General features: G+C 37.8%; 3 protein-coding genes across 4 annotated transcripts; 2 read left to right on the top strand and 1 right to left on the bottom strand.

Moving 5' to 3' along the window:
• The first annotated feature begins 1,231 nt into the window (after positions 1-1,231).
• On the top strand, positions 1,232-4,675 carry LOC115999170. The gene is made up of 2 exons (XM_031238965.1): positions 1,232-1,350; positions 1,432-4,675. Exon 2 carries the CDS (start codon positions 1,552-1,554, stop codon positions 4,318-4,320), a length of 2,769 nt encoding a protein of 922 aa, XP_031094825.1. The 5' UTR covers positions 1,232-1,350; positions 1,432-1,551; the 3' UTR covers positions 4,321-4,675.
• Positions 4,676-6,828: 2,153 nt separating this feature from the next.
• Positions 6,829-8,154, top strand: LOC115997931 (B3 domain-containing protein REM5-like). Of its 2 annotated transcripts, none has more exons than XM_031237354.1 (4): positions 6,829-6,985; positions 7,060-7,348; positions 7,449-7,600; positions 7,697-8,154. In XM_031237354.1, exons 1-4 carry the CDS (start codon positions 6,908-6,910, stop codon positions 7,967-7,969), a joined length of 792 nt encoding a protein of 263 aa, XP_031093214.1. In that variant the 5' UTR covers positions 6,829-6,907; the 3' UTR covers positions 7,970-8,154. The 2 variants fall into 2 exon arrangements, with proteins under 2 accessions (XP_031093214.1, XP_031093215.1); XM_031237355.1 differs by having other exon boundaries at positions 7,084-7,348.
• Positions 8,155-8,375: 221 nt separating this feature from the next.
• On the bottom strand, positions 8,376-13,944 carry LOC115998952 (extra-large guanine nucleotide-binding protein 1). The gene is made up of 8 exons (XM_031238624.1): positions 12,282-13,944; positions 12,017-12,154; positions 11,828-11,932; positions 11,511-11,696; positions 11,187-11,367; positions 10,086-10,327; positions 9,537-9,700; positions 8,376-9,434 (listed from the first exon to the last, which is right to left on the bottom strand). Exons 1-8 carry the CDS (start codon positions 13,578-13,580, stop codon positions 8,834-8,836), a joined length of 2,916 nt encoding a protein of 971 aa, XP_031094484.1. The 5' UTR covers positions 13,581-13,944; the 3' UTR covers positions 8,376-8,833.
• Between the last annotated feature and the right edge of the window lie 6,554 nt (positions 13,945-20,498).

Consider the following 20,498-nt stretch of genomic DNA (forward strand, 5'->3'; position numbering starts at 1 on the left):
AATCGACAATCAAATGTGATTAAAATTTGTGGAGTCACAATCATCGTAACGGTTGTAGTGTTCAACAGTTCATGCACGCCTAATACTTTGATTGATGAATCATATTTTAGCATTTGACGAAAGCGGCAAAAGGATAAGAGTTTTGATTAAGCATCCTCGTAATTAAAGTTTTATTATGCGATAGATCGAACGTCAATTCTAACGAACTTCTTGCTGACAACTGACAATAATGATATAAATCGCTGGAAAGAACCTAACCCCAATACATAATGTTGTTAAAAATATATCTTTAATACTCATAAAATAATCAAAATTAATAACTATCACATAAAATACAATAGGAACAAACAATACCTTATTTAATCATTAATCAATTATTTGTTAGTTACTTTGACAAACCAATAATAACGGTTAACTTGAACTGATAAGAGCAACCACATCTGTTGAGTTTTTACACAATTTGTAAGAAAGCCATGTAAGAGAGAGACAAAAATGTGAAAGAAAAGAAAAGAAAAAAAAAACCAAAAAAAAAAAAAGAAAAGATTTTGCCATAAAAAAAAAAACACAATGCAAGCTAACGCGCCCGGCTGGGCCTGGGCTCCTACGTCTCCAGCACGCGGAGAAAGACGGATTTCTGTTTCCATTTCAGTAGCAGTGGGCCCTACAAAAGTGTTGATCTTGCAGGAGAAAAAACTCCATCGCCCATCAATTTTGAAACTCAATCTTTAGGTTTTTCAATCTGAAAAAACCTCAAAAAATCACAGATGTGGTTGCTCTAACACATAAAATGACTTTCAAGGACATAATTTTCTTTTATAACAAGTTTTAATTATTAATGATTATATAAAAATATATATATCTTTTAAGAATAAACAAAATTAAGAGCATTTAATTAAAAAAATATTATTTTCACTATTTTTTTTATAAACAAAACATTAGAATTTAAAATTAAAAAATATGTGGGTTAAAACAAAAAGTTCAAATTGAGAGGGATGAATTATACAATTTGATAAGAGTAGTGAGGGGTAAGCTGAGACAGAATAGAGCTTTTACAAGGCAAAGGATTGGTTGACTTGAAGCATCGGTGACGAGGGGAAGCGTAATGGGAGGGGTCCCGCACTGACTATTCTGTTGGTAATTAATTTATTAAAAATTGATTTAATGAATAAATCCGATTAAATTAAGAAATAAAGAGAAAACAAACAGAAGAGCACTTATCTGTAATCTGTGTGTGAAAGTCAATGTCACTTCTCACTGTTTGGTAAGGAGTTGAAGGTGTGGTCCTTTCAACAAATAGGAGCATATGCATTTTCAGAGAGAGAGAGATAGCAGTAGGGTGGTCATCAAGAGGTATGTTTTTTAGGCTTCCTGCTATAGTAAATGCCATTTTGATGGTTATTAGCTCTGATATGCTCTGATCTATTGAAACAGACTGAGAAACAGACTGAGAAAGCTTTGGCTTGAGCCCTTTTGGTGTTGGGGTGAGAGTTTTTGCTGTTTCAGATGTGAGTGTCTCTGATTCTCTGCCCAAAATCGGAAAAAAAAAAAAAGATGCATCTTTCACTATGGAAGCCAATATCTCACTGTGCGGCTCTGATCCTGGACAAAAAGGGCAAAAAGAGGGATGGCTCTAACAATTCCGGGGAAGAAGTGAAGAGGAAATTGCAAGAGCATAAGCTTCGGGAGGCTCTCGAGGAAGCTTCTGAAGATGGATCCCTTGTTAAGTCTCAAGTCATTGATTCTGAGGCCATGGAGATTAATCAAGACGAGGGTTTGGGGCGCTCACGCTCTCTTGCTCGCCTTCACGCCCAGAAAGAATTCCTCAGAGCCACTGCTCTTGCTGCAGAACACATCTTTGAGTCTGAGGATTCAATTCCGGAACAAAACGAAGCCTTCTCCAAGTTTCTTACAATGTACCCTAAGTACCAATCTTCTGAGAGGATTGATGAGCTGAGATCAGATGAGTACTCTCACCTTTCTGGCCCTAAGGTATGTCTTGATTACTGTGGATTTGGATTGTTTTCATTCCTTCAGACTGTGCACTTTTGGGATTCATCCACATTTAGCCTCTCTGAGATTACTGCAAATTTGAGCAATCATGCTTTATATGGGGGTGCTGAGAGAGGGAGTGTTGAACATGATATTAAATCTAGAATAATGGATTACTTGAACATCCCTGAGAATGAGTATGGCCTGGTTTTCACTGTTAGTCGAGGCTCGGCTTTTAAATTGCTGGCCGAGTCCTACCCGTTTCACACGAACAAGAAGTTGTTGAGTATGTTTGATCATGAGAGCCAGTCTGTTAGTTGGATGGCTCAGTGTGCCCGAGAGAAAGGAGCCAAAGTGTATAGCGCGTGGTTCAAATGGCCGACGCTTAAGCTCTGCTCAACTGATTTGAGAAAGCAGATTTCGAACAAAAAGAGGAAAAAAGACAGTGCAACTGGTCTTTTTGTTTTCCCTGTCCAATCTAGAGTTACTGGTGCTAAATACTCTTATCAGTGGATGGCACTGGCTCAGCAAAACAACTGGCACGTCTTGCTTGATGCCGGGGCACTAGGTCCAAAGGACATGGATTCCCTAGGATTGTCTTTGTTTAGGCCTGATTTTATTATCACGTCGTTTTATAGGGTGTTTGGGTATGACCCGACTGGATTTGGATGCCTTCTTATTAAGAAATCTGTGATGGGAAGCCTTCAAAATCAGTCTGGCCTTACTGGCTCGGGTATTGTAAAAATCACTCCCGTTTACCCCCTATATTTGAGTGATTCGATTGATGGTTTTCCTGGATTAGCTGAAGATGATGAAGATGAAGATGGAGAAAACGGTGAAGTTAGTACAGAAACTCGGGCAGGGTCTCAACTGCCTGCGTTTTCTGGGGCATTCACTTCTGCCCAGGTGAGGGATGTATTTGAGACAGAGATGGAGCACGAAAACAGCTCGGATAGGGATGGAGCAAGCACGATATTTGAAGAAACTGAAAGCATATCTGTTGGAGAGGTAATGAGAAGTCCAGTCTTTAGTGAAGATGAATCATCTGATAATTCATTGTGGATAGATTTGGGTCAAAGCCCATTGGGGTCTGACTGTGCAGGACAATCTAACAAAGAAAAAACCGCCTCTCCCATACCGCCATTTTGGTTTGCTGGCAGAAAGAATAACAAGCGGCTCTCGCCAAAGCCTTCAAAGATGTCTAACAGCCCAATGTATGACGACAAGGAGGTGAATTCCCGGTGCCATGACGACCACCATGTGCTTTCGTTTGATGCTGCTGTCCGCTCGGTGTCTCAAGAATTAGACCATTTTCAGGACATTCCTGAAGAAGAGCAATTCACTGGAAGAACCGAGCATCTTTGTGAGATTGAAGAAGAAGCAGAAACCAGTAAAGGAGATTTGATGTCAAAGGGATATGACCTTAACAATATGACTTCTACTTCTCAGTTTAGTGGCCTTGAAAATGGTTCAACATCTGCAATATGTCATGAGGTTAAAGAGAGTGCTATAAGAAGAGAGACCGAGGGTGAGTTCAGATTATTGGAAAGGAGGGGAAGGAACAGATATGCGGGCGGTAGATTTTTTGGTATAGACGAGAGTGACCAGCATGTTGGCAGGGGAAGAAGGGTATCGTTTAGTACAGAAGAACACCGTAAAGTTCATCTAGGTTATGCACTAGAACCTGGGGAATTGTCAGCCCCTAGTCTAGACGATGACGAGTACATAAGTGAGGGCGATTACGATGGGCAAGAGTCAGACAGGAGAGAACCCGAGATAATATGCAAGCATCTTGATCATATAAACATGCTAGGTCTCAACAAGACTACCCTTCGGCTACGTTTTCTGATTAATTGGCTTGTGACCTCGTTGTTGCAACTAAGATTGCCTGGTTCAAACGGTGAGGACAGTCTACCTCTTGTTTACATTTATGGACCCAAAATCAAATATGAAAGAGGTGCAGCAGTTGCTTTCAACGTGAGAGACCGAAGTAAGGGTCTTATTAAGCCAGAAATTATCCAGAAGCTGGCAGAGTTGCATGGTATCTATCTCGGGATTGGCATCCTCAGTCATATTCGAATTTTAGATAGCCCGAAACAGCAGCGTGGAACTTCAAATCTCGAAGACACCTCCCTTTGCAAACCGATGGAAAATGGTAGACAGGACAGTAAAAGTGGATTTATTAGAGTCGAGGTCATCACCGCCTCACTCGGCTTCCTGACAAATTTTGAAGACGTATACAAATTGTGGGCATTCGTGGCTAAGTTTCTCAACCCGGACTTTATCAGAGATGGTGGCCTCTCAACTGTCGCAGAAGAGACCAATGCTTGAACCTGTATGTGAAAACTCAGGTGCGATAGAGTATGAAAGATTCAAATTGGATTCTTTTGCCCCCTCCACCCCTTTGATGCTTGTGGGATAATTTGTTTGTTCATTCATGCTTTAAATTGCTCATGCCTTTTTCATTTTTTACCTTTTTGATATTGCTGTGGAATTGCGGTTAGAATCTTGTATTATTTTAGGTAGAAATGATGACTAAAGCAGGTATAAATCCACCTAATTTCCTCATCTATGCTTTTTCTTTTTACCATACTGTTTGGAGTTTCTGATGTATAAAATCTCACACATTTTGCTTGTTTCTGGCTTTTATACAATCCAATGATGATGATCATCTGTTCGATCTGCACGTTCCTGCTAGTAGTTTTTCACCATCCTGGCTTGCTTTTATCACCCTTACTATTTTAGGGATGAAAACTTTATATGATGATTGACCTTTTTTCTTTCCTCTTTCTTGACCTCAATCAAGAACAAGAAACCACTACAATTTAGTGAAAATGCAAAAGAAACCACTACATTAAAGCCCCATGGCTTGTGGTCCGGTCGGATCAATTGTTATACCATGGACCAGTGTCCACCTAGCATTGTAGATTTTAGTCCAAAAATTATATGTGTTTGCATTTAATATATTATGTGTCTTAATGTTGTAAATAAATTTGAAACCATTAGAGAAATGTGACTTGAAATGTAACTGCAGTGTATATAAACTGAAAGTGAATAGCGCGGAACGGAGACTGTTTCAGCCGTATGTTTTTATTAATCAAAATGATGTTGTTTTGATGTATGGTCCATAATCCATTGTGAACTGCGGTCCACAGCAAAATTTGTGTAATGTTTATGGTATATTCAACAATCAACATCATCCTCTCCCTCTCCCAAGTGACATAATTTGAAACCAAACCCCTTGTCATCCACCAAATGTACTACGTTGTTATCTTTCAACTTGAATAGAGACTTCGTAGGCTAGCCGCTAAAAGGATGGGGCTTGTAAGTTCACATGGCAATTTTTTTTTACCACCTTTGCTTGCAAGCTTACAAACAAGTATAAAAGCTGGGATTTTACAACTTTTGTATTTGTTGCATTTTTAAAAATTTTTTTTTTTTGAAATATTCATGTTAAATTAAAATTAAAACATAATTGAAATAGAATATAAAAATACATAATATTAAAATAAATAGAACATCAAAATTACATAACATCTATACTATATATAAAAGTAAAATCCTCCTATTTCATTTTTCCGTCCAAACTTTTGTAGTCAATTAATTAAATATTTTATTCTTCAAATAATTAATAAAGCTTATTTGGTAAGAAGAATATAAAATGGAAATTAACTAATATCTATTAATTGGTAATATTATTTCTATATTTACATATTAACGTAATAACATAATACTGTGTAGAAAAGATATATTAATCTATATTTATATCATATATAAAAATAAAATCTTCCTATTTCATTTTCACGCCCAAACTTTTGTTTCCAATTAATTAAATATTTTATTACTCAAATAATTAATAAAGCTTATTTGGTAAGAAAAATATAAAATAGAAATTAACTAATATCTATTAATTGGTAATATTATTTCTATATTCGCGTATTGACGTAATAACATAATACCATGTAGAAAAGACATATTAATTAGGTAATAACATAATAGCATAATTGGTATTATTTTGTATGGTATCCAATTCTATAATATAATTGGTAATATTATTGTTTGTAAATTCTGCATATTTTGTTTCTATATAAATTATAAACCATAAAAACATATGCATAAATAAAACCATAAAAACATATGCATAAGTAAATTCTGAAATTGAAGTGTAAATAAAAATGTAGTAAAAAAATAAAACCTTTTAAATTAAAAAATATTCACATGATAGTACAAATACAACACATCTACATCATGAACTAACTCTATATAGAGTTGATTGTTTCAACACCTCTTGTTGAAATAAAAAACAATTATGGAAGTAAATATAATATGAACATCTTCATCCGCCTGCTTCTGCACCCCGGCCATCACGCCTCCGGTCACCGGTAAGAAGAAGAAGCANTAAGAAGAAGAAGCAAAAAAAAAAAAAAAAAAAAAGTATCAGAGTCACCGTTACCGGCTTTTTCCGACTTCATCAAAATGACCTGAGCCAGAACCACAAAACCACAAATTTTACTGAGCACAGTTCCATCCCGATTAGATTCTCTGTGGGAGATGTGAAAAATGACAGCACAAAGCAGCTGACAATTTCTCTCTCGCAGCTTTTTATCTTTCTCTGCCCTCTGATTTCACTATTTATTCACAGGAACTTTACTTTTTTTTTTTTCTGCAAACTGGAATTTTCTATTTTCTTGTCCAACACCCCAAAAATCCAGAGCAACTTAACTTTCTCGCCAAAACAAGCTATGAATACAGTGCATGCATTGGTACCCTCATATTTGCTATCCTCAGTTCCCAAAACACCCTGTCTCTTTGACTGAAGGAGTGAAAGCAATGCTCTGAAACTCACACAAATTTGATATTATCTTCTACCAAAAACCCATTTCTCAATTCTCATAGAGATCGAGTTGGCTGATTAGCTATGTCCAACTTCAATATGCAGAACCAAAATCCTTCCTTTTTCAAGATCTTATCGGCTAGCGACTTTCCATCGGTTCTAGTAAGTTTTTCAGTTCTTCATTGTTAGTTAAGTATAGTGGGTTTAATATTAATTTGGTGTTGATTACATTACAGCGTTTACCACCTTTGTTTGCCAAGATTTTTGGGGAGAAGCTATCGTCCACGCCCTCACTCGTCATGGCTGGTTCTAGGAAATCATGGACTGTGAAGCTTAAAAAAAGCAGCAATCGTTACTTGTTTGCAGATGGTTGGTCTGTTTTTGTGAATGATAACCAGTTAGAAATTGGGGATTTTGTTGTTTTCTGGTTGATGGATAATTACTCTACTTTCCATGTTCAACTCTATGATCGCACTTGTTGCGATAAACGCCTGTCATCTTCACGCTTCTCCCCTGGAATTTCAGGTATATCTCCCAGTTTTTAAATTTTTTTCCAGAAATCTTATCATCTTACCTTAAAGACCGTTGATTTGTTGTTAATTCCGGTTTAACTATGAATTAACAGGTGAAAATTCAAGCAATCTTGATCAGGTTATAAAGGTGAAGAAAGAAAGCGACACAGAGGATGATAAATCTGAGATGTTGATTGGCCCTTGCAAGACCACAACCAATCCAAGCTTTGTCACCATCCTTTCAGCATCCACTGATGACCAAATGGTGTGCGTTTCTCGAGTATAACTCCATTTTTCTGTGTTCTTTAACCTTCTAAACTTTAATCTCATCCGTTGTGAACATATATATATATATATATAGATAATACCAAAAGGTTTCGTGGAAGACACGGGAATTGCAGGGAAGAGAAAGATAACGCTACTGGATGCACAAGGAAATGAATGGGAGATCAAAATAAGCAAACAAGACGGCGAGTTCGTTATGTGCGGTGGCAGATGGGCCGATTTCCGGATAGCCAACAGGTTGTCCAAGGGATATGTCTGTACGTTTGAGATGGTCGGAAGTCATGGCGGCCATCCTCAACTTCTATTCCATTTGGAGAAAAGATCAAGAGGACGACCGTTGGGCCGATGAAAGTCCAAATACAGTTCGTGACTAGAGGATTGTTGGGATTGTTGGATGAAGGGTGAGAGGCCACGCTTAATCCTAACAAAGTAGACGAGTGAATATTGTTTTTTTTTTTTTGGAAACAACTATATTAAGAAGACAAGATAGTTATGTAGCAATTGTATTAATCTGTCTGTTAGTAGAGTGGTAGACCTCATATTGTGACCCTAGCCAATAAAGAATCACAATGAGATAAACATGCTTAGATTTTTCATAAATGACCTTAGTCGACAAAGACCACAATGAGATAAGACCGATTCAAACTAAGAAGGCTAATAAGTTATTCTCAATTGAGAATCAAACATATAACATTGTAGTTATTACAATTAAGTTAACAATCTAACCAACTTTACTAGGATTGTATTACCCGGTCTTTGAGTTGAATGAGAAGGATTAGATTGAACAAAACTGTGTAATATAAATAAAATAAAAAACCTTTAAAACATTTTTACAGAAGAAGCATTCAGTGTCTACTGCTAGCTAACGTTGTTATCAACTAAGCTTGAAAAACAATAATGTCAATGCAATGCAATACAATAAAATTTCCAGGCTTCAACCAGCACTGCTGCACAATGGAGCTGAACTAATACCTCCTCTTAATTTTCACCAAAGACAGACGAAAATTCGTGTTAGAATATCTTCAGTTTTGGCAACCTGTGTCTTCCTTAGCAAGAGTTTCAAGATAATTACAATCTACAGAGAAGGCCCTTCCATTCAATCCTTTCTTTTTCCTTTTCATCTAAAGACCTCTGAATATATATATATATATATTTATGTGTATGTACAATGATGGAATGTTGAACTAACCCTTTGAAGAAGGCCGGCCCGTCGTCAATGTGAGAAGGAGCTTGCGTCGGTGCTGTAAAACGAGTACTCACTCACACTGAAGTTGGGCTTCTCTTCGTCCCACTTCAGTATCTCCCTCGCATATTTCAGTGATTCGTCGACGCTCTTCGGGTCCAAGCCTCGAACCAGAGAAACGTAGAGTTTTCGGTCGGTGAGAGCTGAATAGAGCCTCTTGAATTTGACGGCAATGTAATGGAACGCGAGGTGGCCGAGGGACGGGCTATGGTTGATGTTGCTGCTGTTGCTGCTGCTACTGCTGGAGCGATGGCGGCTTATCACCGGATGGAAATCGTCAAACCATTCGCATTCGGTTAAAGGAACGCGTTCTACCTTCTCCTCAAACACGTCGAACTTATTTAGTAGTAGCAGGAAATCCATCTGCTCGAATGTAGGGTGAGTAACGATCGCCTCGAAAAATCTTTTGCTCAACAGCATCTTGTTCACCAACTCCCCCGTCTCATCAACAGCGCACTGGTCGTAATCATTCAAAGAAACGCAGAAAATGACTATCCGCACATCCTCAAACATCTCGAACCACTTGCAGTTTTCCCCAAACCCTCTTGCCTGTACTCTGATCAGCTGAAATCTGAGCGAAAGTAAAAGTAAAACATTATTACGGGCAGTGAAAACTGGGGTTTTCCTTGGGCTCTAATATATCTGGGAAAACATTATTAAAAGTTGTAGAAACCTGAGCAGAGAATCGGGCTGATTACAACTCTCAAAGGTATCATCATTTGCAACCTCTGGGAAAGAGAAATCCATGCATGAGAGCCCGTTGGAAGATGTAACACCCTCAGCGTATAATATATCAACGTCTGAAGGTTCGTAATCCACTTTCAAAATATCAACAGCCTGAAAAAAGAGAAATCATGAATCCTTTTTGCGTTACATCTAAGCGAAATGGGGATTGAATCTAAAACCTCTTAGTTAGAGTCGCAAGTTTATGCCACTAGACTACAAAGGTATTGGCAAGAATCTCATGAATATGCCCAAAGTGGACAGATCCCTTGTGCGCACCGGCCCACCCTATCTGCTAGCCACTAAGTTACCGTGATTTACATCCTCTCACATGCTCTGTCAGACCAGGGTGTGGGGGCGCTTGGGGTTGGGGATTCAACTTTTTGGGAAGAAGAATATCATGAATATAAAATAACAGGTCGCAGATTGCTGGCAACAATTATTAGTATAAATTGAACATCATTTAACAAGCGAATCTTGACCATAGCCATTATCTTACCCGCTCAAGGAAATAATTAGCAACATCAGGAAGCATTTCCAATTCACTTCTCCGTTTATATGTAGCCTGGATGGCAGCATCACTCCACAACTCTTCAATTAATGGAGCATATTCCCGTGTGGCTGCTGGAAAGACGGCTTCCAAGTTACCTGAAGCCATAATCTTGAGAAGCCAATCAGAGAATGCTTTCAGCCTTGGAGAAATGGAATACGAAGTCTTCTTATCATTTCCATCACTTCGCCCTGTTGTTAACCATATATAAATAAAATAAATAAACTTATCGGTATGGTGCAGGAAATCATTTCATCTACTCAGAGGAGTCAGAGCTGAATGCAAGTCTATGAGATAAGCATAGTTTCGGGGTCGGGTATTTTAAACTCTAACTTCCATCTTTACCCTTAAATGGAAAATTCGAAAACAGCAATTAGAAGTTTCAGCCAAAATTTTCAGTAGCTTCAGCCAAAAGTTTCCTCCTTTTCCACAAAATTGGAAACTGGAAAGCATACAGTCTCTTGAAACTAAATGCTACCAAAGGTCACTCCTACTTGGCCATCCATTCAAAATCTGAAATATCTTGTTTTGATGCTCCAAGACCAAAGTAAATGGTATTAGTTTGACCTTACAAACTACAGAGTTTAAAGCAAGTTCTACAATGAGCCCTTGGACCTTTGTATCAAAAGTACAAAATGAACCCTTTCTGTGTCCCAGATACAAATTAGCAAAGTATGCATTGTTGAGCATATAATACATAAACATAAATGTGCAACCCAACTATAAGCTTTAGACTTTAAGTTGAGATAAAGCAAATGCTTCAATTTGGTATAAGAGCCAACCCCATGCTATAAAAAAAGATACTATGGTAACAAGTGTAGCCCATCAAAAACACAATCGGCCCGCACACGCGAGGGGTGTGTTGAGCATATAATATATAAACATAAATGTGCAACCCAACTATAAGCTTAGGCTTTTAGTTGAGATGGAGCATGCTTCAATTCGCATGATCCTTTATATTAATGCATGGGGCAAAAAGGAGCTCCCCTGCCTCAAAACACCAACTTACACAGGAAAAAAACTCACTCTCACATAGGAGAAAAAAGTCACCTGTTTGTCCAGATTCATTAGAAGCCCGATTTTTTGATAGCCCATTCAAACATTCTTCTTCAAAACGCTCACGCCCCTCAAGAAGTATGGCAAGGTAGCTATATACATTACTCTGAATCACTGATTTGATATGTTGGCACTCATCCTCCGTAAAAGGAACATCCTTGTAAAGAATTTTTGCCTAATTAAACAAGAAATTAAAATACCAATTACACTGGTTGCTTCAGTGCCTTGAAGTGAGGTAAAATTGAGCAGCAAAGCAAAGAAAAGCTCTGCTATAAACAGCTAAACCGTCAAAGACAGGTCCAATGATTAGGAAACTACCTGCTTAAATACAGTGCTTGTACCAGACCCACTATATCCAATGAGAAGCAGTTTTTGAAGTGCCCTTTGCTCCAAGTAAGCCGGTACAGATCGACTAAGCACATCCGATATTTGCTCTCCAGAAACAGAAGACGACTTTGAAGGGACTGGAAGTGAGAGCACTGCACAGACCAGCTTCATTCCAGCCTAAGATGTCACATAGAGTGAATGCCGAGTAAGCCTTTTATATCCAAGTATTGGCAGTTGAAGATATGAGCAGAGATAAACGTTTTAGTAGAAGAACACCGGAAATGATACTATCCGCATAGAAATCCTACCTTGCCCCATATATAACCTTTTGTATTTTTCTGTCCCTCCTCTTGGTAAGAACCATCATCATTCACCCAAAAATGCGGGTTGCCAGCACACTGAACCCCCGCTAACTATAATAATTGAAGTATAAGGATTCAATCATAAATGTATGGAACAATTTTCAAACTAATAGTTGCCTGTCAAGAGAAACTAACCTGTAACATTCTTAATTCCACTTTTGTAATCTCGCGACCATTTATATAAACTTGAGTGTTCCCATTGCTAGCATTCACCTTGATAGGACCCCCAACACTTAGATGGGGGCTAATAATCTGTGAAGGTTTCTGCCCATCCTGTAAACTCAAACAGTCAGTACAAACATTCAAGATGACGGTTTTGGATTAAAATTGTGAGCATTACAAAGAAAATAGGCGAAAGAAAGGGAGATATCTGATATCCTCCCTATGATATTGCATTCACCTTTCCCCAAAGACCGGATACTTTGTCATACCAATAGTTTCCGGGTTTAAGTTTCTTTGGTGGATTTGCACAGCTCTGCAATATATCGAGCTCCTCATGACGGAGAGGCCTTCCATTCACACACACATACTCTGGTGGCAATTGATTGACCTCACACAACTTCTCAGCCTTCATAATCTGCTGAATCTCCAAGTCGTTAAGCAGACGTTTGAGCATTCGGGAGCATTTACCTAAATTCCCTCGCTTCGACTCATCAATCGGATATCCAATGCACGACACACACTTCCTTCCCTCGGGCATAGACCCCATCGCTCGAAGCACACAACTACTACAATACTTTGCATCACACACAACACACACCTCTTTCTCAGTAAACCTATTTCCCTTAGTGCACCTATAGCATACTCCTTTCTTGACCTTAACTGGAGGCTCTCTCTTAGGCCTTATCGCCTCTGGTTCAGCACCAATGAATTCCTCATGAATATCTTCATCCTCTGATTCAATATCACAGAAAGTAACAACTGGAGCTCTCTTCACCTCATAGCCTCCTTGTTCATTGTTACTATCCCCAAATTTATGAGACGAAACCCGAGAAGACGGGTAATCGAAACTCAAAACTGACTCATTTGATGCCCAATCTGGCTCATTCACACCATTACAGGAAGCTGGAAACCTTAATGTCTGTGAACTAGCAGAAAATTCCCTAGACATCTCAAAACTACTTGAAAACCTAAAAGCACCCGAACTCCCCACCCTATCCAATAACTCACGCCCAACAGAGGAAGATGCTAGCTCGGTGGATTCATTAATGGCGCCGGAAAATTCACCCCTTCCCTCATCACCATTCATCCGCTCCGTGGGACTGGAACTACTAGATTCCCCGTACGGAATACAACCGCTATTACTGGGCGCGCTCTCGTCAATACCGCTAACCGAACTGGGAGAGAGAGTAGTCTCGGAGCCTAAAGCTTCGAGCTCTTTGCTAGCGGACTCGTCCTCGCACCCGCTCTGCCGGTCAAACGCAATCACCGAGGTCGGGGAAACAGTGGAATTGGAGCTTCGCTTCAGCTCTTTCGAGAACCCTATGGCTACATCGTTAACCGAAATGGGCTGAACGATGGGCAATGAGAATTTACGAGATAAGGGCATCTGGGAAACCACGGCGGCAACTGGAATCCTATCCACATTGATGGGCACAGCTCGAGGGAGCTCATGAGCAATGGGTGGCCCATGGTACTCCATAGCAAACGAGTACTCCACTCCATCATCCACCACCACGCTCGCCTTCTCCGGCGACATTTCTTATTTTTTTAGAATAAAAATCAAATCTTTGAGCAGCTCCGCCAATCACATCATAGAAACAAACACGCTTAACGCATTTAACTAACCCTAATATGGAAATTACTGCAAAAAGACTGGAAATTGGAGCAAAAATGGGAGTGGGTAGAGTGAATAAACTTATAATTTATAAACCTGCAGGGGGTAGAAAGAAGAGTGAAGAGGAAGGAGAGATGCGTGAAGGAAAATCCAAGATTTGGGTTCGGGGGGAAGGGAAAGTTGGGAGAGTGGGGGAAAAAGACGGGCAAGAAGTGGTGGGCACAGTGTTTTCAAGTGTTGGCATCTTCTTTTTTATTTCTTTCTTTTTCATTTTCTTGTTTTTTCACCTTCTTCTGTTGAAACTTGAGAGAAAACGTATTGGGCTGGGTGTGATGGACGTTGGGGGAGGGGAGTCATTTGTCTTCTTCCTCGTGATTGGGATCAAATTTGTTTTACTTTAAGATAAGATGAGCGGAACGATGGTCCCCAGTCCCCTGCATTTTCTTTTTTGAGTTCTCACTCCATTAAACAAAAAATAATTTAAGATCTTGGCGGCGAATGTTTTGCTGGTTTTTCTGCTCTCTCTCTCTCTCTTTTTACCCTTTTTGTTCAACCCTCATTGAGCTCATAGTCATGGGACCTCCACTAGCCACACGGCTTTGCAAATGGCAAAGGGCGTCACCTCCACCTTGACCCATCATTCAGTTGGCACTCTCGCCCAAGGAAAATGATGCCTGTAGTTTCAAATTAACATATTACTCCCACTAAATTTTAACCATACATGATTCTTTCAAAAAGAGCGTAGCGCGTTAAATTTTGAAAATTGAAGAATCATGAGTAGTTAACTTGAATCACGAATGGTGACAATTTGAAAGTTAAAAGGACCATAGGTGATCAATTTGAAAGTCTATAACTAAACGTAGTAAAACAACTATACTCATCTCCATTTTAATTTTATCAAGAAAAAAAAATTATACATTTTCCTTTTGAATGATAAGTAATAATAGAGTCAATCTTTGTATCATAGGTGTCATGCGTTTAGTTCTTGAGTGGTTAGTAAAGTAAAACCTTCGGTCATTGAACTATAAACCCTAAACTCTGAATTTATAGATGGATAAGGTCTTAATACATTATAGTTATAAACACTCCAGGTTAGAAGCCTTTACAAAGGTCAAGAAGTATACTAAAGTTCTTGGTTCAAAAGTCCCCTCAACGATATTGGAAGCTGGTTTTTATAGCACAAATGAAATGAGCACATGTCAGGCTTCGGTTAACACAACTAGCATGGTTATGGGGCAATGGTTAACCAGGTTGGTCACGACAAATGCCGGCTCTGATATGACTTTGGTTAAGGCGGTAATGGTTGAATAAACATCTTGGAGGTCAAAATCTTAGTCAAACTGGTTGGCCTCCCAACCTCGGGACTCAAAAACTGTGTAGAATCATAAATAGGACAAATGAAGTCAGTACATATAGTATATGATATGTATATTCCCATTAGACGACTATCTGAAAAATCATTCAAATGCATAATCCCACTAAAATTTTCAACCACTTTCGGAGCGATCAGAAATGCCAACAAATTTTGATGGGTTTGTCAAAAATAGTACTATGATTTTCTTAATTCTTAAAGTGGACGGAAAGTAGGTCAGAATAACCATTACTAACCCAAAAGAGAACATTTTCTGATTACTTTCTAGTGATAAAAAAAATAAATAAATAAATAAATAAATAAAGAAGAAGCAGCATGAATTCTAACAATATCTTGCAAATTAAAAAATAATATTTGAATAAATCACGTCTTTAAATCTTTTCGTTATAAGGATGAAAAAGTAAAACCTAAATAAATCTAGGAAATTTGACCTACGAAAGGTTTAATAAACTTGGAAACGCCAAGGGGACGAACTCAGGTTGGTTGGAAGTACGAGTAGTCGAGTTACCTCTGTCCTTAAAACCTTATTTACCTCCCGATGTGCTGGAGCGTTGGCGGTCTAGGTTTCCCGAGATAAAACGTACTACGGTTTCGGCGTTTGAGCACACAAACTTGAAACCCCAGCGAACTAGAACGTGGGATGAGAAACACAGGTGGTGGCTTGAACGAAGGATGAACTTGATGTGTTCTGTGTTGTTGTATGCAAATCAACTGCTCAACATGGAAATATATAGTGGAGGAAGAGAGAGCATCTATGCTATACAAGGGCCCTTGTATAAATAGTAGGGCAAATCTTCTTTCTCAATCAATGTGGGACAAAAGCTACATAAGCTTTTTCCTCACATAAATTTCATCTCCAATGGGTCTACTTTGAGAACCAATTTATCATTCACCCATTATCCATTTTGAGCGTACAATATATCGATATCTTCGTCTAACTACGAAGAACCCGAATCCACATTGACCCGACCCAAATCAGCTGTGGACACCACTTTTAATTGTACCACAAAATGGCCAATTAGAATGCCATTTTAGTGTTATTTTTCCAACAACTACTCTATACAATGACACTTCATTATGAACTAATCTCTTTTTGTCCTTGTATTGACTCTCTTGTGATATGGATCAGGTCAATATGAAAATGTAATACTCATACTCAAAAATGTAATATTAATTAAGATAAAGTGATCGTTACTTTTAAGGAAAAGAGGGGGAAAATGTAATACTTTTAATTTAAAAGTATTATACGTTCCCTTATAAATAGCAAGTTCCCTTATAAATAGCAAACATTTTATTCTTGATTAGTATTACATTTTTATATTGACCTGAACTTTCTCACAGATCTCGCACAAGTTTTTGCCTTATCCTTGAAATGAATTAGGAATGGCAATTTTTCCCGTTCCCAACAGGGATTTTCAATCTCCGCTCCAACGAGGATAGGGAGTGTTTTTAATTACCTGTCGAGATAGGGACGGGATAGGGATACTCCTCACCGCCCTGTCATCCAAATTTTAAATATAATAATAATAATAATCTTCATCGTTGTTGTGAATAGATTGTATTATATTGGATAATTCGACATTTTTTTTAGTTGAGTACTGTTCATAGTTACTTTCTCAACCAAATGAAGCACAAAGAGTCAATAATGGACTGCACAAAGAGCCAATATCGGCTCCACTGAGGCTCAAACCCACCTCCTCCCATGTGGGGAGTGCAACCGGGTGCCACTAGACCATAAGGTTTTTGGCAAATTTGACATTTTGATTGTTATTGAGAATTGAATAAGATTTAATTATTTTTTGAGATAAATAAGATTTAATTATTTTAACATTAAAGTTTTAATTTTAAATTTTTTTACTTAAATATACTAGTTTGACTTTTATTTCAACAAAAAGAAATGATGGGTTGATTAAAGTTCGATAGGGGCAGGGATAGAGAAAGATTTCCTATTCTCGATGGGGATGAGGATGGGGATGGAGTTTTAGGGGCCTGTCTCACCTCATTGTCATCCTTATAATGGATACCCTAGCAAAAATGTCTTAAGGTTTTCCTTATAATGCCAATCTTTATAATTGACATGTAATACTTATACTATCAAATGTAATATTAAATCAAGAATAAAATATTTATTACTTATATTGGAAAATGTAATACTTTTACATTTTGATGTAAAAGTATTACATTTTTTTTTTACCAAAAGTATTACATTTCATTTATAAGTGCAACATTACTTATAAGGGAAAATATAATACGGAGTACTTTTTATGAAAAAAATTACATCAAAATATGAAAGTATTATGTTTTCTCTCATAAGTGACAAATATTTTATTTCTGATTTATTATTACATTTACTAGTATAAGTATTTGATTTGTATATTGACCCAACTCAACCCGTCTCACGAATTAAGATCCGTAAGACGGTCTCACACAAGTTTGACCTTATCAACTATTATATCTAGCTTATCAGTTTATTATTTCAAATTAAATATAGGTCAACAATTGTTTCATATATAAATTGACAAATCTTGCTAACACATAAAACTCTTTTTTATCAGGTAGTGTAAATCAACAAAACTATCACATCAATTAGGTGGTATATGGAAAATACAAAAATATAAATAACGGTTCAACTTGTATCCTTGTGACCACTCAACTAACATCTCAACTTTTATAACTTAAGGATTTGGTAATAATATATTTATGGCGGGTGCATTACGCCATCATATCGTATGATCGTATCATTTAATTGTAATGAGAAAATTGAATTCCTTGGTACATAGTGTATTTGGTCTAAACGTGCGGATTAGAATTAAAATTAAAATCAGTGTAATTCTCAATCGATATTTCGATGCATTTATAATTAATTTATTATGATTAAATAAAGTTATAATGAATAAGCCAAAGACCTTGTGTTCAAGCGGCATAGATGTAACATTCCCATTAATTACATAATGGTTCCTTAACTATTTATCATTTATCAATTTTTATCTTTGACTTACAATTGGATCATAAATTGTCCATTTACTATTGATCTTTACAAATTTTCATCTTCGACTTTCAATTTGATTATAAATGGTTCCTTAACTATTAATGTTGTTCAAGATTTAGTCCTCTAGTTAAATATCTATTTAGTAAAATTTTTAAGGGTAATAATGTACAAAAATTGGTTCTTCATATTTCACTAATGATAAATCCAATATATTAAGTTTGTGAACTCAATTTGCCCATCTCAATAGCAAGTTAATTTTTACAACCGACTTGATTGCCGCTCCAGAATGATCTCTTGGCTATTGATATTTATTAATTTGTATTCCCAACTTTCAATTAGATCATAATTGATTGTCGCTCTTGTTGGAATCAAACTTATAACCTCGTGGTTACCAACTTAATTGGGATTGTCCCTTAATTTTAAATTTATTTCTCAAAGTAAGGTACATTTTACCATGTCATATTACCACATCATACATCTTACGATGTAATATATTTCTTTAAAAAAAATTCAAAAATAATTTTTACAATAATTGAACAATTCCATTAAAATAACAATTCATGATTTTATCCATTATACTACAATATCAATTCTTTAAGTTTGTAATTATTTTATGTAATCTAACATCAATCGTAAATAAACGTCTAGAATATATTCAATACAAAATTTTACAAGTCTTAGACTGAATGTATCACAAATCGGGTATAAAAATACATAATGGGAGTAGAAATATATTAGTATTATTATTCGAAATGCTAGACCCAAAGAATATGCACAAATCTCGAGATAACAGCCTAAAAAATAATAAATATTATAGTAAATACTATAACATAAATAGAAGACTATGAATAATAATGTAGGTGTGGGGATATGCACCCTTGCAAGAAGTTAAGACCACCAGCCACCAAGCTAGGAGAGATGTCTTGATCAGACTAGTCATGTCCAAAGGAGGCAAGGCACCCTCCTTTTATAGTGTTCAAGAACCACCACCACCCCCTAGTCTTGCCAAGTGGATGATGGATATCTGCTCTTCATGCCTACCATCCACGTGTCTATGCCTTGTCACATGTCTACACCCGCGTCTATAGCTTCCCACCTCCCATTCTTCACCCCCTTACCACCGTGTGCCATACCACCGCCACGCCCCTGTTGGTGGGGATGCCGTTGATGCACTGATGAGTGCCTAAGTTTTCATGTTTCCACCTTGTATTTAAGCTTAATTTCCTTGAAATTTTGCCCAAAGTGTTCACCATTTGACTCATTTGTGTATTTAGGTGTAAATCTTGATGATTTAGATGAATTGAATGGTTTTTGGAGCACTTTGGATGCATTAGGAGTCAATGGGAGACAAGGAGAAACTAAGATGATGGATAAAATACTTCTAAGGGAGCCCTGGAGTTGTATTTTCAATGGTTTCGGCAAACCAAGGCAAAAGTGGAAGAAAAGAGCAAGAAGTTGAAATTCTCACACAACCCATCCACTGTTCGAGATTTGGATTGTATCTCAACTTAGGAATGTCCAAATGAAGTGATTTTTGTGACATTAGAAAGCCAACTTGAAGGGCTACAACTCTTGTGAAGATCTCAAAGTAAATTCTAAAGCTTTCAAGGTCAAAATGAATGGAGAATGACAAGGTTGTGCAAACCGAAGTAGTGCAGAAACTGAAGAAGTCATACTCCCATCCGCATAGACATCCCTAAATTCCATCCACTTTCCAGTACTTACTAGAATGTTTGGATGGGAAGGCGTACGCTCGTCCCTAAGCCCATCCAAGATCTCAAGAAGGAAGCAGGTGGCATACGCCCGTCCTTACATGCTCTGCCACTTATTTAAGCTCGAATTGAGCTTTATTTTCACGGTTCCGACCCATGGATGAGCCCTATCAATTTTCTACTCATTCCTTTGATATTTTAGGGTTAGATTAGGCTTAGATTTAGGTCCTTAACACTTTTGAAGCTTGTAATCTTGAATTTGAAGCTTAGATTTCAAGATTGTTCTCTCATTTCAAATAAATAAGTCCTCGTTCTTATTGTCTCTTTCTTTTGCAAGATTTATATTTATTACTTGTGCTTTTGTGTTCTTTATGCTATTTAATAATGAGTAGTTAATTTATGGGTTTGAGCTAGGGTTGTATTATATATATTGATGCTTGGGTTGTCATGCTCATCCCCCACTAGCCACGCTACGGCTTAAGGAGTCTAGTCGACTTTCCCCACCGGCAAGTTATGGATGTGACTCCTCCTTAGGCTGTCATGCTCACCTACCTAGCTCAATACCTACTCCTCCACCCCCTTATGTCGTACCTTCGCACCTTACCACCACCACGGTCCACTACTAGGGGGCATCATGCCATGCTCGGGGGAGGGGCGGCACTTATCCTCCACTGGCCACACCACGGCAATGGATCATGGCAGGTTCCTCAATTAACAAAGCGGTAACTGGCTAGGGCTAGTTCCCCCCCCCCCCCCCCCCCCCCCCC

The sequence above is a fragment of the Ipomoea triloba genome, chromosome 12 (genome assembly GCF_003576645.1).
Source record: "Ipomoea triloba cultivar NCNSP0323 chromosome 12, ASM357664v1".
Lineage (NCBI taxonomy): Eukaryota > Viridiplantae > Streptophyta > Magnoliopsida > Solanales > Convolvulaceae > Ipomoea > Ipomoea triloba.

Bases quoted from the DNA above. Each gene is read 5' to 3' on its own strand.
- LOC115999170 (XM_031238965.1), top strand. From the start codon at position 1,552: ATGCATCTTTCACTATGGAAGCCAATATCTCACTGTGCGGCTCTGATC.
- LOC115997931 (XM_031237354.1), top strand. From the start codon at position 6,908: ATGTCCAACTTCAATATGCAGAACCAAAATCCTTCCTTTTTCAAGATC. The intron at 6,986-7,059 runs GTAAGTTTTTCA...ATTACATTACAG, and splicing joins GCGACTTTCCATCGGTTCTA to CGTTTACCACCTTTGTTTGC. The intron at 7,601-7,696 runs GTGTGCGTTTCT...ATATATATATAG, and splicing joins CATCCACTGATGACCAAATG to ATAATACCAAAAGGTTTCGT.
- LOC115998952 (XM_031238624.1), bottom strand. From the start codon at position 13,580: ATGTCGCCGGAGAAGGCGAGCGTGGTGGTGGATGATGGAGTGGAGTAC. The intron at 12,155-12,281 runs GTGAATGCAATA...TTGAGTTTACAG, and splicing joins TATCCGGTCTTTGGGGAAAG to GATGGGCAGAAACCTTCACA. The intron at 9,435-9,536 runs GTTTCTACAACT...ACTTTCGCTCAG, and splicing joins CAGCCCGATTCTCTGCTCAG to ATTTCAGCTGATCAGAGTAC.